The following is a 17,687-nucleotide window of genomic DNA, read 5'->3' as shown; positions in this document are numbered from 1 at the left end:
GAAATAATACAAATTGAGAGGCTGGTATGGACCCACAGCTATCATGCACAGATATTTTTTTACGTCTTGCATCGCACCCATCTGAAATATCTGCAGTTCATCCTGCTGCTACTGGCAATGGCATATTGATGAGTGTCAACAAATAAGACACTCAGAAAAGGCAACTTGTATTTTTTTGCGTGTGCACCCCATTTGCACTATTGATCCTGTTGGTGTGTCACTTCATTTACATGTCTGTAGGACAACATGCGTGTTGGGGATGAGTTCAAGTTTTTAAAAATCGATTAGTTGATGGTTGCTAGGGCCAATAGATTAATCTATTACATTTCAGATTATTTTTGATTATTTTTTAACATATCCAGCCAAATAAAGTAAGACATAAGCGTGCATACTAGACATCTATTGAAATGCCACATTTTGAATCAGATCCAAATCTTGTTAATAAAAATAAAAATCACAAATGTTTTGTTTTCATCTCCAGTTTGTGTTAGTTCTAGTGAGTGTATGCAGGTGTGTACTCTACTGAATGTGTGCAAGTCATGAATACCTGCTATCTGGAGATGTATGTATACGTGCGAGAGGGCGACCGGCCCTCAGTCTGTCCATTGGTCGACACGTTCAGGAAATCCCAGATGAGGATGGTGTCGTCATGGGAACTGCTGATGATCTGGAACTCATCAAACTGTAGTCGGAATACACGCCCAGAATGCTCCTGAAAAACAACATTCATCAGTATCATCTACAATAACTATCCTTATAATCATTGCCACAATTGCCATGTTCTAGATCCAGGCTAGACTCACCACCAGTGTGCGCAGACAGAGGGTGCTGGCAGGGGCACGAGGGTCCAGAGCAGCTTGCAGGTCCCATACTTTGATTTTACTACAAAGAAAGAACACAGACATACTACCTTAACATAATTTGAACGGCCCGCTACCAAAACCTGCGGGCTCTCCTTCACTGCAGCCAACGTGAGTAAAACATTTAAACGTGTTAATCTTCGCAAGGCTGCCGGCCCAGACGGCATCCCCAGAGCATGCGCAGACCAGCTCGCTGGTGTGTTTACGGACATATTCAATCAATCCTTATCCCAGTCTGCTGTTCCCACATGCTTCAAGAGGGCCACCATTGTTCCTGTTCCCGAGAAAGCAAAGGTAACTGAGCTAAATGACTATCGCCGCGTAGCACTCACTTCCGTCATCATGAAGTGCTTTGAGAGACTAGTCAAGGACCATATCACCTCCACCCTACCTGACACCCTAGACCCACTCCAATTTGCTTACCGCCCCAATAGGTCCACAGACAACGCAATCACACTGCCCTAACCTATCTGGACAAGAGGAATACCTATGTGAGAATGCTGTTCATCGACTACAGCTCAGCATTTAACTCCATAGTACCATCCAAACTCGTCATTAAGCTTGAGACCCTGGGTCTCGACCCCGCCCTGTGCAACTGGGTCCTGGACTTCCTGACGAGCCGCCCCCAGGTGGTGAGGGTAGGTAACAACATCTCCACCCCGCTGATCCTCAACACTGGGGCCCCACAAGGGTGCGTTCTCAGCCCTCTCCTGTACTCCCTGTTCACCCATGACTGCGTGGCCATGCACGCCTCCAACTCAATCATCAAGTTTGCAGACGACAGGCTTGATTACCAACAAAGACGAGACGGCCGACAGCGAGGAGGTGAGGGGCCTCGGAGTGTGGTGTCAGGAAAATAACCTCACACTCAATGTCAACAAAACAAAGGAGATGATCATGGACTTCAGGAAACAGCAGAGGGAGCAGCCCCCTATCCACATCGACGGGACAGTAGTGGAGGGATTGTGCGTATAAGGTAGTTGTGTAAGGTAGTTGCTTGTATAAGGTAGTTGTTGTGAAATTGTTAGGTTAGATTCCTTGTTAGATATTACTGCATGGTCGGAACTAGAAGCACAAGCATTTCGCTACACTCACATTAACATCTGCTAACCATGTGTATGTGACAAATAAAATTTGATTTGAACAACAGTCTCCCAAGTCTTGTCAGTGGATAATCTCATTCCCAGACACCTCTGCCCAAATGCGAAGAGTCTGGTGGACCAACGAGTCAAACTTGGCCTTCGTTTGCCAATACAGAGAGCTGGGAGATGGGATAAAGGTGTTGTGGTAGATTAAGCCAATGCCTAACCCTCCCCGTGCGCTAGCACACCACAAGAACAGAGCCACGCCTTGCAGTCGTGCGATTTGCTAAAGTTACATGACAAATACTTTACACAGTAGGTCACTCCCATAGAATGTTCTGGTCACTCCTACTAAGGCCAACATTGAGTGGTTGAGATTGCAGGCTTACAAACTCACCAAAAAAAGAAATATCCCTTTTTCAGGACCCTGCCTTTCAAAGATAATTCGTAAAAATCAAAATAACTTCACAGATACCCATTGTAAAGGGTTTAACACTGTTTCCCATGCTTGTTCAATGACCCATAAACAATTAAATGAACTTGCACCTGTGGAACGGTCGTTAACACACTAACCACTTACAGACGGTAGGCAATTAAGGTCACAGTTATGAAAACCTAGGACACTAAAGAGGCCTTTCTACTGACTCTGAAAAACACCAAAAGAAAAGATGCCCAGGGTTCCTGCTCATCTGCATGAAAATGCCTTAGGCATGCTGCAAGGAGGCATTAGGAACGCAGATTTGGCCAGGTCAACAAATTGCAATGTCCGCACTGTGAGATGCTTAAGACACCGCTACAGGGAGACAGGATGGACAGCTGATCGTCCTCGCAGTGGCAGACCACGTGTAACAACACCTGCACAGGATCGGTACATCCGAACATCACACCTGCGGGACAGGTACAGGATGGCAACAACTGCCCGAGTTACACCAGGAACGCACATTCCCTCGATCAGTGCTCACTGTCAGAGAGGCTGGACTGAGGGCTTGTAGGCCTGTTGTAAGGCAGGTCCTCACCAGATATCACCGGCAACAAGTCGCCTATGGCCACAAACCCACCGTTGCTGGACCAGACAGGAGTGGCAAAAAGTGCTCTTCTCTGATGAGTCGCAGTATTGTCTCACCAGGGGTGATGGTCGGGTTCGCGTACCAGGGGTGATGGTCGGGTTCGCGTTTATCGTTGAAGGAATGAGCGTTACACCGAGGCCTGTACTCTGAAGCGGGATCGATGTGGAGGTGGAGGGGCCGTCATGGTCTGGGGCAGTGTGTCACATCATCATCCGACTGAGATTGATGTCATTGCAGGCAATCTCCACGGTGTGCGTTACAGGGAAGACATCCTCCTCCCTCATGTGGTCCCCTCCTGCAGGTTCATCCTGACATGACCCTCCAGCATGACAATTCCACCAGCCATACTGCTCATTCTGTGCGTGATTTCCTGCAAGACAGGAATGTCAGTGTTCTGCCATGGCCAGCGAAGAGCCCGGATCTCAATCCCATTGAGCACATCTGGGACCTGTTGGATCGGAGGGTGAGGGCTAGGGCCATTTCCCCCCAGAAATGTCCGGGAACTTGCAGGTGGCTTAGTGGAAGAGTGTGGTAACATCTCACAGCAAGAACTAGCAAATCTGGTGCAGTCCGTGAGGAGGAGATGCACTGCAGTACTTAATGCAGCTGGTGGCCACACCAGATAGTGACCGTTACTGTTGATTTTGACACCCCCCTTTGCTCAGGGATACATTATTCCATTTCTGTTAGTCACATGTCTGTGGAACTTGTTTAGTTTATGTCTCAGTTGTTGAATCTTGTTATGTTCATACAAATATTTACACATGTTAAATTTGCTGAAAATAAACACAGTTGACAGTGAGAGGACATTTCTTTTTTTGCTGAGTTTATGAGCTGTACGCAATAGACTTGAGACGAAGTTGTTATCCCTTACTCTGTCCTTTTAAAAAGTTTGACTAACAGCCTAAGGGATTTATTATGATTAACTGGCCGAGACTGGGATTGATATTGGGAGACCAAGAGTCAGATTAGCAGTGAGAGAATAACAAGGATAAACAATGGCCAAGTGCAGGATTAGAGTGAGGGAATAAACCCATTCAGGGTCAGATCTCCATTAGTAGTGAGACATCAGCTCAGGCTAACGCCTGTCACAAAGGGATAAAGCCTCTCACCCATCGTAGGCTCCACTAACGATCCTTTTGTTGTCGAATCGAATGCAGCGGACCAACTCTTCATGGCCTTCCAATACGCGCAAACATGCCCCGCACTCAATATCCCACAACCTGAGGAGAAAAATAATCAGTGTTAGTTTAGTAACATTTGAGAGAACAGTCATGACAAATTATGTTCAACTCCAGATTACAGTTCTATAAATATAGACCAGTGTATCAACACAGCTGACAGATTTCGCCCTCATGAACAAACATACACACTCACCGGATAGTGTTGTCAGATGAGCCACTGACCACTAGTCGGTCTCTGTACTGCAGACAGGCAATGCCTCTCTTATGGCCGTTCAGCGTGCGAACAAACTCACACGTGCTGGTGCTCCACACCTGCAGGGGAGACAAGGCAAAACATGAGTGAACACACACAACCCCATGGGGCCAACACAAACAGGCATTTGGCCTACATAATCCTTCATGTCGACAAACTTCACATCTCTTGAAACCTCATCCTTCTGGTTTTCCTTCATTAGAATGCATCTGTACTAGTCACTGTCTGGACACACACTCACATGTCAGAGAGAATGATACCGTGCTGCTGGATGAACACAATGTAAACACATATACAGCACCAGTCAAAAGTTTGGACACACCTACTCATTCCAGGGCCTTTCTTTATTTTTACTCATTTATATATTGTAGAATAATAGTGAAGTCATCAAAACTATGAAATAACGTGGAATCATGTAGAAACCAAAAATGTGTTAAAATCAAAATAGATTTTATATTTGAGATTCTTCAATGTAGCCACCTTTTGCCTTAATGACAGCTTTACACTGTTGGCACTCAACCAGCTTCACCTGGAATGCTTTTCTAACAGTCTTGAAGGAGTTCCCACATATGCTGAGCACTTGTGGGCTGCTTTTCAATCCCTCTGCGGTCCAACTCATCCCAAACCATCTCAATTGGGTTGAGGTCAGGTGATTGTGGAGGCCAGGTCATCTGATGCAGCACTCCATCATGCTCCTTCTTGGTCATATAGCCCTTAGACAGGAGGTGTGTTGGGTCATTGTCCTGTTGAAAAACAAATTATAGACGTGTTTCTTGGCCCAAGCAAGTCTCTTGTCCTCATTTGTATTTATTATGGATCCCTATTAGCTGCTGCCAAAGCAATAGCTACTCTTCCTGGAGTCCAGCACAATTAAGGCAGTTTATACAATAAAAAAATACATTCACAACACACTGTGTGCCCTCAGGCCCCAACCACATGTCTACAGTAGTAAATCTATGTGTATGTATAGTGCGTATGTTATCGTGTGTGTGTGTGCACCAATGTTTGTGCTTCAAAGTCCCCGCTGTTCCATAAGGTGTTTTTTTATCTGTTTTCTAATTCTAATTTTACTGCTTGTGTCAGTTACTTGATGTGGAATAGAGTTCCATGTAGTCATGGCTCTATGTAGTAGTGTGTGCCTCCCACAGTCTCTTCTGGACTTGGGGACTGAAGTGACCTCTGGTGGCATGTCTCGTGGGGTACGCATGGGTGTCTGAGCTGTGTACCAGTAGTTTAGACAGACAGCTCGGTGCATTCAACATCAATACCTCTCATAAATAAAAGTAGCAATGAAGTCAATCTCTCCTCCACTTTCAGCCAGGAGAGATTGACATGCATATTATTAATATTAGCTCTCTGTGTACAGCCGTGCTGCCCTGTCCTGAGCCATTTGCAATTTTCCTAAGCCCTTTTTTTGTGGCACCTCACCACACAACTGAACAGTAGTCAAGGTGCGACAAAACTAGGGCCTGTAGGACCTGCCTTGTTAAGGCAGCGCATGGCATTATTAGACAGAATTATTAGACAGACCAATCTTAGCTATTACTGCATCAATATGTTTTGACCATGCCAGTTTACCATCTAGGGTTACTCCAAGCAGTTTAGTCACCTCAACTTGCTCAATTTCCACATTATTTATTACACGATTTAGTTGAGGTTTAGGGTTTAGTGAGTGTTTTGCTCCAAATACAATGCTTTTAGTTTTAGAAATATTTAGGGCTAACTTAATCCTTGCCACCCACTCTGAAACTAACTGTTTGTTGAGTGTTGCAGTCATTTCAGTCGCTGTAGTAGCGTGTATAGTGTAGAGTCGCATACATAGGCTTTACTAAACAGCTACCCTGGGGAATTCCTGATTCTAACTGGATTATATTTGAGAGGCTTCCATTAAAGAACACCCTCTGTGTTCTCTTAGACAAGTAACTCCTTACCCACATTCTAGCAGGGGGTGTAAAGCCATAACACAAGTTTTTCTAGCAGCAGATTATGATTGATAGAGTCAAAAGCTGCACTGAAGTCTAAACAAGACAGCCCCCACAATCATTTTGTCAATTTCTCTCAGCCAATCATCAGTAATTTGTGTAAGTGCTGTGCTTGTTTTGTGTCCTTACCTATAAGCATGCTGAAATTCTGTTGTCAATTTGTTTACTGTGAAATAGCGTTGTATCTGGTCAAACACATTTTTCCCCAGAAGTTTACTAAGGGTTGGTAACAGGCTGATTGGTCGGCTATTTGAGCCAGTAAAGGGGGCTTTACTATTCTTGGGTAGCGGAATGACTTCAGCTTCCCCTGAAGTTACACACTCTCTAGTAGGCTTAAATTGAAGATGTGGCAAATAGGAGTGGCAATATCATCTGCTATTATCCTCAGTAATTTTCCATCCAGATTGTCAGACCCCAGTGGCTTGTCATTGTTGATAGACAACAATTTTCCCCTTTTCCACACTGACTTTACAGAATTCAAAAGTACAACTCTTGTCTTTCATAATTTGGTTCGATATACTTGGATTTGTAGTGTCAGCGTTTGTTGCTGGCATGTCATCCCTAACTTTGCTTATCATGCCAATGAAAGTCATTAAAGTAGTTTGCAATATCAGTGGGCTTTGTGATGAATGAGCCATCTGATTCAATGAATGGAGCAGAGTGGCTTTTTCCCCAAAAAATGTAATTCTTCTTCTTAAGGCTAGGGGGCAGTATCCTGAATTTCCGGATGACTGATGTGCCCAAAGTAAACTGCCTGTTACTCAGGCCCAGAAGCTAGGATATGCATATAATTGGTAGAATTGGATAGAAAACACTGAAGTTTCTAAAACTGTTAAAATAATGTATGCAAGTATAACAGAACTGATATGGCTGGTGAAAACCGAGGAAAATCCATCCATCCAGATTATTATTATTTTTTTTTTAGGTCACAGGCCTTTTCAATGCAAGCCTATGGGATATACAAAAAAAATAGCTCCCAGATTGCAGTTCCTATGGGTTCCACTAGATCTCAACAGTCTTTATCGATGGTTTCAGGCTTGTTTCTTGAAAAACGAACAAGTAGGTGTAGTTTATCCAAGGTGTTCTCAACAGGAAAGGTAGGCTTTTGGCCAGCGTGAATGAGGGCGCGCTCTTCGTTATTTTCCTTTTCTATTGAACACTGTTCATTCCATCTGAAATATTGTTTATTTACATATTAGGGTACCTGAGGATTGATTAGAAACATTGTTTGACTTGTTTGGACGAAGTTTACCGGTAGCTTTTTGGATTCCTTTGTATGCATGTTGAAGGAGTGGATTACTGAAATCAATGGCGCCAACTAAACTGACTTTTTGGGATATAAAGAAGGACTTTATCGAACATTAATGTGTAGCTGGGACCCTTGGGATTGCTAACAGAGGAAGATCTTCAAAAAGGTAAGTGATTTATTTTATCGCTATTTGTGATTTTTGTGAAACCGGTGCTGGTTGAAAAAGTATTTATGTGGGGCGCTGTCCTCAGATAATCGCACGGTATGCTTTCGCCATAAAGCCTTTTTGAAATCTGACAAAGCGGTTGGATTAACAAGAAGTTAAGCTTTTAAATGATGTAAGACACTTGTATGCTCATGAATGTTTAATATTTCGATTTTCTTATTTTGAATTTGGTGCTCTGCAATTTCACCGGATGTTGTCACAGGTGGACCGCTAGCGGTCCGCAATCCCTAAGAGGTGCCCCAAAGCTTTTTACTATCATTCTTTATATAATGTATTTGTTTCATATTGTAGTTTTTTTTATTTAGTTCAGTCCCATGATTTCTTCAATATGCCGTACGTTTGCCAATCAGTTGTGCTGCCAGACTTAATTGGCATACCTTTTGCCTCATCCCTCTCAACCATACCATTTTTCAATTCCTCATCAATCCAAGGGGATTTAACAGTTTTTACAGTCATTTTCTTAACAGGTGCATGCTTATTAGTAACTGAAATTAGTAGTTTCATAAATGCGTCAAGAGCAGCGTCTGGTTCATCCTCATTACACACCACAGACCAGCAAAGATTCTTTACATCAACAACATATGAATCACTACAAAACTTATTGCATGACCTCTTATACACTATATTAGGCCCAGCCTTTGGAACTTTGGTTTTCCTAGATATGGCTATTATATTGTGATCACTACATCCGATGGATTTGGATACTGCTTTAAAGCAAATATCTGCAGCGTTAGTAAAGATGTGATCAATACATGTTGATGATTTAATTCCTATGCTGTTTGTAACTACCCTGGTTGGTTGACTGACAACCTGATCCAGGTTGCAGGCACTGGTTACAGTTTTAATTTTTTTCCTGAGTGGACAGCTTGATGATAGCCAGTCTATTTATTTTTTAAATCACCCAGAAAAAATACATCTGTTGATATCACATACATTATCAAGCATTTCACACATATTATCCAGATACTGACTGTTAGCACTTGGTGGTCTATAGCTTCCCACAATAATGGGCTTTAGGTGAGGCAGATGAACCTGTAGCCATATTACGTTACAGGAATGTGGTTCTGAATATAGACCGCAACACCGCCTCGTTGGCATTTCTGTCTTTTCGGTAGATGTTCTAACCATGCATTGCTACCACTGTATCATCAAAAGGTATTATCTATCTAGACGGAATCTGGCAGGATCCTGGGACAGATAGCAGCGCTCAGAGCAATTTTGCACAACAGAGCCCAAGGTTTCAAAATAAAATAAAAGTATAGAAAAATACTGTCAGCTTTTAAACCGAGGTCGTTAGTTCAGGTTTCAGCGTTCTCCAGCGTGTAACAAAAAACATGTTGCGTTCTGATGACGTAGTGTCCTTTACTAGTGGTTTCTTTGCAGCAATTCAACCACGAAGGCCTGATTCACAGTGTCTCCTCTGAACAGTTGATGAGATGTGTCTGTTACTTGAACTCGGTGAAGCATTTATTTGGCCTGCAATATCTGAGGTTGGTAACTAATGAACTTATCCTGCATCAGAGGTAACTCTGGGTCTTCCGTTACTGTGACGGTCCTCATGAGAGCCAGTTTCATTATAGCGCTTGATGGTTTTTGCGACTGCACTCAATACGAAATTTTCCGGATTGACTGACTTAAAATAATAATGGACTGTCGTTTCTCTTTGCTTTGAGCGGTTCTTGCCATAATATGGACTTGGTATTTTACCAAATAGGGCTATCTTCTGTATACCACCCCTACATTGTCACAACACAACTGATTGGCTCAAAAGCATTAAGAAGAAAATAAATTCCACAAATTAACGAGGCACACCTGTTAATTGAAATGCATTCCAGATGATTACCTCATGAAGCTGTTTAAGAAAAAGCCAAGAATGCGCAAAGCTGTTAAGGCAAAGGGTGCCTACCTTGAAGAATATAAAATATATTTTGATTTAACAGTTTTTTGGTTACTACATGATTCCATGTGTGTTATTTCATAGTTTGATGTCTTCACTATTATTCTACAATGTAAAAAGAAAAGAAAAACCCCTGGAATGAGTAGGTGTCCAAACTTTTGACTGGTACTGTAGGTATAATAGGAACACCCATATTTTGGGTGTAGAGTAACATTCACTCTCCTAAACGCACACATATTGCAGTCCCTCAATTATTTATTGGGGAATGTTTTCAGAGCACTGGGACGTTGTGTGTGGGAGGCAGCTCAGTACGGAATGCCTTGGCCCGTCTCCCAGGGCCATGGGTGGGCTAACTAGGGTCTCTTTGTTCCTGGCTGCCCACAAATCCACTGTCTGGAAGACAGGGGCAAGCAGGTACAGGGCCGGAGCTGGGGCTAAGACTAGGGTTGTGGCTGAGACTGGGGATGGGGCTGAGGTGAGGAGACAGGCCCACAGTTTTGCCCTAGGAGGAGGAGAGACGTCAGCTCTGAACTCTGGGTTTAGTCAGTGCTTCCCACAGCCTGCATCACACGGTGGGCTATCTCCTCTATACTGTACTCAACTGGACACTTCACAGAACAACTGCACTCAACTAGAATGAGAGGATTTGGTAAGTTTGGGTAGGGGGCACTTCATAAGCATGGCTGGCTTTTAATTCAAGTATCTTCTGTGAATGAATGATGACAAGCAGTGATGGGGAAGGTAACTAGCTTTGGATTAAAACAGCCATGCTCACATACAGAGCAGGGGGAAAGAACTAAAGCCCCCCATCAATTTAACTTACAGGAAGTACCATACACACTATATGACAAGCCCAAAAAATTAAAGCCTGGTTAAATATAAGGCAGGATGTGCAGTCAGTAGACTCTGAACCATACAAAACTAGTGACTTTACAATGCTTTAGCAGAGTGCTGGAGGATCACTAAGACACATGAACAGGGTTGATGCCAAACGCTTGTCTTTGCAAGATCTGCAACATTTACTGGCCGAACAAGATCTCTAAAGCATGTAAGACAGGATGTAAAAATATGGCTGTTGAGATGCAGATGCACAGGATCCATTGGGTTGGACAGGTGCTGAGGATGTCTCAAGAAAGGATCCATAAAGTAGCGCACAAATGGACACCAACTGTAAAATACAAGGCACACCAAAGACAATGTGGCGACAGACAGTGGTGGCTGAGCTGGATCTCTCAGGGGACCCAAGCTATAGCAAGAGACTAGTGGCAGAGATCGAGGTCTTAGGTCCCAATACGGACGAAGAAGACCAAGTCTTGTGTCACCGCAAAAGTACTAGAACATATGCTTGCTGAGATGGTGACATGCTTGAGGCTCTAGTGAGCTGACCCTGGGTCTTCGGGGCAGACTTGCCTTGATGGTACGGTCACCGGATGCTGACACAATGTACTTGTCATCGAAGTCCACCACATTGACTGCTGCTCTGTGGCCGACCAGCACGCGGCGCAGACTGATGTCGGTGGGTGAGGCCATGTCCCACACGGCAATGGAACGGTCCTTAGAACATGTCACCATCAGACCGTTACAGAACCGCAAGTGGAGGACCGCCTCATTGTGGTGGATCAGAGTGTTCAGCACCTCCCCAGTGTTCACATCCCACACCCTGAGACAAAGAGAAATCATCAATATCAAACACAATATACAACATGCATATGCCACTCCTCTTCGATAAAAAAAGTTTTGGAGCTTCCGGAGCACAGATAAGAGGGCAGAGGACAACAGCAGAAGAGAGGAAGTGGTGCTGACCTGACGGTGGAGTCTGAGGAGCCGGTGACGATGACCCGCTCATCATACTGCAGGCACAACACTGAGCCTGTATGACCCGTCAGGATCTTCAGACACTCCAAAGACTGCTTATCCCAGATCTACACAGACAAGGCGGTGAGATGTTTTTATCCCAAAATATGATCTATAAAAAATTGACTAGACGTTGTAATGACACTTTCTAAGGCACTGTGTTCAAAATATGGATCTTGTATTCAAAATATCCAGTAGGCATTAGAATATTTCCCCCCCTTCAGTCAAGAATAAACAGGAACACCAACCTTAATGGAGTTGTCTCTGAGGCCGCTGATGATCTTGTCGTCGTCATACTGCAGACAGTAAACCCCCTTACTGTTCTCTGAGCGACACTGGATCCGCTGCAGATTGTGCCGACCACACCTCCAGTTAGCCTCGATTGTCTGCATGGAGGGAGAGGGGCGTGGAGCCAGGTCAGTGAATGGGAACCACAGGAAAGATCAGTGAGAGTAAGGTTAATGAGAGTGGGCAAGGGGAACAGCAGCAGAACTCACCTCTATGTCCTGGATGATTTTGGGGTAAAGGGAGCGGTAGTAGGAGTTTGGTGGGACTTCTGTGGTTCGATTTTTGAACAGGTACTTCTCCCTAGGAGAGAGAACACATTCACTATGAATTTTTGTTTTTTAAATGCACAAATATATTAATCTCAACAACATAAATTGTCTTTTTCTAAGGTGAAGACACTTGGATACAGTTTTGGAAACAGTCTATCATGTAGGTTCTTGAGAACAAATGGAAAGATATTGTGATCCATGGTGGCCCAGCCAGTGGTCCCAGTCCGTACTCACCACTGGTGCCTCTCTGACAGGCCTTTCCAGAGGGGGTCTGTACGGACCATACGCTCTATGAGTTTCTTCCACAGCATTCCCTCTGAGATGACCCTCTGCCACTCCTTACACACCAGCTCTGCCGAGCAGAGAGAACGCGCATCCAAGAACGACAGGATGTTCTCCGCTATGTGGTCAAGACCCTGAGCTATAACCACAAGGAGAGACAGTGCAACACAGTTTAACACAATGATTAGAAGTACATGTGTGTATTGCGAATGTTTGGATGAACCGAGTCTGTAAAGCGGTTTCCCTTGGAGCATGCAGTGGTGGTGAGGTTATATATTATGTGTATGTGCATTAATTTGGGGCACTAAATACAATTAGCTGTTGAAAGTCTTGAGTGATTATAAAAATAAAAATAAACTTTTAATTCCATCTCCATTTTTTCACCCAAAAGTCTGTTTCCACACGGACCCTTTTAAGCGCAACACAATGCACTCTGTCCTCTTCGTTGGCAGTAGCTACAGTCTCTTGTGGTGCTAAAACATCCACTATGTGCGCAGCTTTGAATAACACATTTGAAGGAAAACTTACAGAAAGTTCAACCATAAAACACATTCACAAGCATTTCTTTAGATAACAGGAAAAATTATTTGCACAGAAGTAACTAGTTAGTTATGCTAATGTTAGCTAGCTTCCTAACCAAACGAGAATGGTTAGAATACCATGGCTGAATGCCTCTAGAGATTCAACTCTATTATTCACATGATAAAAATAAAAAAAACAGAACTTAACATTCCATTTAGCTACAGTTTTTGTTGTAGTTCTCAGGTCAAGTTTTAAGCAACTTGTCCCAATACTAGTAGCAGGCAGCAGCTTGACTTGTTCATGTTGAAGAACATGGATGAGAAGTAGCCAAGACTAGATCTAATAGTGGTATGATATTTTTCATCAACCTGGCTGATCTACTGTCTTAGAAGAGTTTATTTTCTGTTTTCTTCCCTTATAATCCAAATAGGTACTACCTACAAACCAACATGATGTGATTTAAAATTGAAACATCGTTAATAATCTGGGCGTTGGGCTAGTAACCGAAAGGTTGCAAATTCAAATCCCCGAGCTGACAAGGTACAAATCTGTCGTTCTGCCGCTGAACAAGGCACTGTTCCTAGGCCGTCATTGAAAATAAGAATTTGTTCTTAATTAACTGACTTGCCTAGTTAAATTAAGGTCAGATTTGAACAATAAAAAACATGATTAATCGTAGTTGACTACAGAAAACCATGGGATTAACTCAATTATTTGAATCGTTTAACAGCCCTAGCTATAATATGGTAATGCTAACAACGCAATATCAAAACTGCAGTGTGTACCAAGCCCATTCATACCATCTTTATTCACGAAGGTATCTTCTAGCTGTTTTTTCTGTTAAGGGTCTGAAGGTTAACACGCATCATGCACGATAAGGTTTTGGAAACATAAGGAATGCATCTTCCATATCAGCAAGAAATAAATGTTCTAAAAACAAACAGTTAAATTACTATTAGGGCTGTCCCAGACTTTAAAAAATAAGAAGTTTTAAATGCGTATTTTTCCAAATATAGACACACCATATGTGTTTTAAGAAAATCAACTAGATGCACTGAGTTTGTCTGGTGCTCTCAGCTTATGGTTTGATACCTCAAGGAGGCCACCAGAGATCTAGATAACCAGAATAAAAAAACAAAAAAAACACTTAACTGAACTATTCTCCTCTCTCTCCTGCTGGCTTTCAGAGATTCTGCCATTACTCTCCTGAAGTTGCCAGTAGTGCAGTAACCTTTCTCATGTGGAATGCCAATTTGTCTTACAATTTCTACCGATCTGCGTGACAGTTATGGTTTTCAATATGCACATTTTCATGAAACAGATTTAAATGTATAATAACATCTTCATTTCACAAAATCATTGTCATGTGATTAATCAATATTCTATCCAAATAAACTATTAACCTAAAAAGTTACTTATATTGCCAACTAGGTAAAAATAGCCTCCATATAGCCAACAAATAAAAACATTGCAGCCTGCAGGTAGAAAATATCCTGAAAAATAAAATATCCTATAAATCACATTGTTGCAGACAGGCCATGTCTAGCCAAACTTGAAACATTGTATCAACTATTAACTTAGTTCAGGCCCAAAGCTTGCAACATTGTATAAAATATTCTGGGCCCTCAAAGTTCCCTGCACCAGTGAGCTCAGGACAGGCGCAGCTGTAGGGTATTTGCGCAAGGGATAAGACGCAGTGCTTGACTTGGACAGGAGCTCACCGAAGCAGAGTACCGGCACCTCAAATGTTCTACTGTGAGCTCCTCTTCCTCTTTTAGAATATTAGCTCAAAAGTATTGTGGAGCTCCTGAACCTAAATATAAAACAGTACAGGCACCCAAAAGGAGTACCGGAACATATTTCAGTCCAAGTCAAGAACTGACAAGAAGCCTATTTTATGACTTTTCCACTGGATCAGAGCTTCACATTTATCCCTTTCACGCTGAGTGGTTATCGAAAGAAAGAGAGCTGGAAAGATTTTTCAAATATATTGAGGAACTATTGTATTTCTCAATGGATGTAAAAATAGAGACTTTGTTTGCTTGGTGTTTGAGGTGAAGAAAATATTACTTTGCGAGGCTCCACAGTTCAATAGTGCGTTAAGCTAATCAGAAATGCTAACATATCCTCAAATGGGTACATTTATATGCCTACATGTGCGCGCAGGCCAGGTAGCCTATAGACCTACTTCTATGCGTGGGCGTCCTTACTCAACATTGACAGGAGTGCTCCAAACAAAAGACAATGACCAAATTGACAGAATCCATAAATGGAATCTAAAAAAACAAAACTTGTTTCTCAGAAGTGTAGCATAGGTTGTGCACTCAGCAAACAATGTGTCCACTCAGTCAATGAGTACAGGAAGACAGGAATAATAATATTGAATGCATTAAAATAACTGTAAATAAAGTAACAAACATTGTAGATGAGAAATTATAGGAATTAAAAGGTAAATGTACTACTGGTAATATATGTAATGGGGAATTGATATGAACCAACAATTCCCACAATGAAGTTATGAAACATTGAATATGCACAAATTGGAGAAATCCCATTCTGGAGAGAAGTGCATTGTGCATCTGGGCCCATGGTCAATCCGACATCTGCATTGGCCATGCAGCATTTTCGGTGATATGGCCTCAGCAGAAGTCAGGGCATTCATATTTCTTGCGCTTCTCAGAGCAGTGCAGAGCTGTTGTCAAGGAAGTGACTGCGTGTTCATACAAGACATACCGCCCCCACCTACCATCAACCAATCATGTCAATGTGGAGCTATAGAGCCACATTGACACAAAATTTGGGAGGCGCATGGCAATGCAGTACAGAGCTCGATTTGGCCTCCGGATGCCTCAGCAATTGCATCACACCCTCCATATGGAGCCTCAGACCACATTTTCGAATCAAGAATACATTTGCTTTATGTCTAGGCCTCCGCAATGGATTAGTTCACTGAGATGAGTCCAAATAATAATAACACACACAAAACCAGTCAAGTTTGCTATTTCCTACATTGTACAACAAAGACATAAAAAATATGAAATATCACATATGGAATCATGTAGTAACCAAAAAAAGTGTAAAACAAATCCAAATATATTTTATATTTCAGATTCTTCAAATAGCCACCCTTTGCCTTGATGACAGCATTGCACAGTCTTGGCATTCTCTCAACCAGCTTCATGAGGTCGTCACCTGGAGTGCTTTTCAATTAACAGGTGTGCCTTGCCTTGTAAATTTGTGGAATTTCTTTCCTTCTTAATGCGTTTGAGCCAATCAGTTGTGTTGTGACAACGTAGGGGTGGTATACAGAAGATAGCCCTTTTTGGTAAAAGACCAAGTCGACATTATGGCAAGAACAGCTCAAATAAGCAAAGAGAAACGACAGTCCATTATTACTTTAAGACATGAAGATCAGTCAATACGGAACATTTCAAGAACTTTGAAAGTTTCTTCAAGTGTAGTTGCAAAAACCATCAAGCGCTATGATGAAACTGGCTCTCATGAGGACCGCCATAGGAAAGGAAGACCCCGAGTTACCTCCCCTACAAAGGATAAGTTAATTAGAGTTACCTGCCTCAAATTGCTGCCCAAATAAATGCTTCAGAGTTCAAGTAACAAACTCATCTCAACATCAACTGTCAGGCCTTCATGGTCAAATTGCTGCAAAGAAACCTATACTAAATGACACCAATAAGAAGAAGGACTTGCTTGGGCCAAGAAACACGAGCAATGGACATTAGCCCGGTGGAAATTTGTCCTTTGGTATGGAGTCCAAATTTGAGATTTTTGGTTCCAACCGCCGTGTCTTTGTGAGACACGGTGTGGGTGAACAGATGATCTCTGCATGTGTATCTGCATGTGTAGGAGGTGTTATGGTGTGGGGGTGCTTTGCTGGTGACACTGTCAGTGATTTATTTTGAAATCAAGGCACACTTAACCAGCATAGCTACCACAGCATTCTGCAGCGATATGCCACCCATCTGGTTTGGGCTTAGTGGGACTATCATTGGTTTTTCAACAGGATAATGACCCAAAACACACCTCCAGGCTGTGTAATGGCTATTTGACCAAGAAGGAGAGTGATGGAGTGCTGCATCAGATGACCTGGCCTCCACAATCACCCAACCTCAACCCAATTCAGATGGTTTGGGATGAGTTGGACCGCAGAGTGAAGGAAAAGCAGCCAACAAGTGCTCAGCATGTGGGAACTCCTTCTAGACTGTTGGAAAAGCATTCCAGGTGAAGCTGGTTGAGAGAATGCCAAGAGTGTGCAAAGCTGTCATCAAGGGAAAGGGTGGCTAGTTTGAAGAACCTCAAATATAAAATATATTTAGATTAACAATTTTTTGGGTTACTACATGACTCCATATGTGTTACTTCATAGTTGAGATGTCTTCACTATTATTCTACAATGTAGAAAATAGTACAAATAAAGAAAAACCATTGACTGAGTAGGTGTTCTAAAACGTTTGACCGGTGGAGTGTGTGTGTGCGATATATATTTATTTATAAGCTGGGTTGTTCGAGCCCTGAATGCTGATTGGCTGACAGCCGTGGTATATCAGACCATATACAAAGGGTATGACAAAACATTTATTTTTACTGCTCTAATTACGTTGGTAACCAGTTTATAATAGCAATAAGGCACCTCGGAGGTTTGTGGTATATGGCT

At 42.6% G+C, this 17,687-nt stretch overlaps 1 protein-coding gene across 3 annotated transcripts in view; it reads right to left on the bottom strand.

Moving 5' to 3' along the window:
- Positions 1–17,687, bottom strand: part of LOC139535568 (F-box and WD repeat domain-containing 11-B-like) — a 32,012-nt gene that overhangs the window by 1,255 nt on the left and 13,070 nt on the right. For 2 of the 3 annotated variants that reach the window (XM_071335102.1, XM_071335111.1), the window contains exons 4-12: positions 12,446–12,632; positions 12,152–12,242; positions 11,903–12,040; positions 11,604–11,722; positions 11,211–11,460; positions 4,387–4,505; positions 4,122–4,232; positions 804–882; positions 548–712 (exon numbers count right to left, since the gene is read on the bottom strand). In XM_071335102.1, coding sequence (XP_071191203.1) covers positions 551–712; positions 804–882; positions 4,122–4,232; positions 4,387–4,505; positions 11,211–11,460; positions 11,604–11,722; positions 11,903–12,040; positions 12,152–12,242; positions 12,446–12,632 — 1,256 coding nt within the window. In that variant the 3' untranslated portion in view covers positions 548–550. Of the gene's footprint in view, positions 1–547; positions 713–803; positions 883–4,121; positions 4,233–4,386; positions 4,506–4,975; positions 5,190–11,210; positions 11,461–11,603; positions 11,723–11,902; positions 12,041–12,151; positions 12,243–12,445; positions 12,633–17,687 lie in introns of those variants that run through there. The other variant, XM_071335120.1, reaches the window with a different exon arrangement.

Source organism: Salvelinus alpinus, chromosome 1 (assembly GCF_045679555.1).
Source record: "Salvelinus alpinus chromosome 1, SLU_Salpinus.1, whole genome shotgun sequence".
Taxonomy (NCBI): domain Eukaryota; kingdom Metazoa; phylum Chordata; class Actinopteri; order Salmoniformes; family Salmonidae; genus Salvelinus; species Salvelinus alpinus.
Note: the sequence above shows the minus strand (reverse complement) of the source record. Positions and strands in the feature narration are given on the sequence as shown.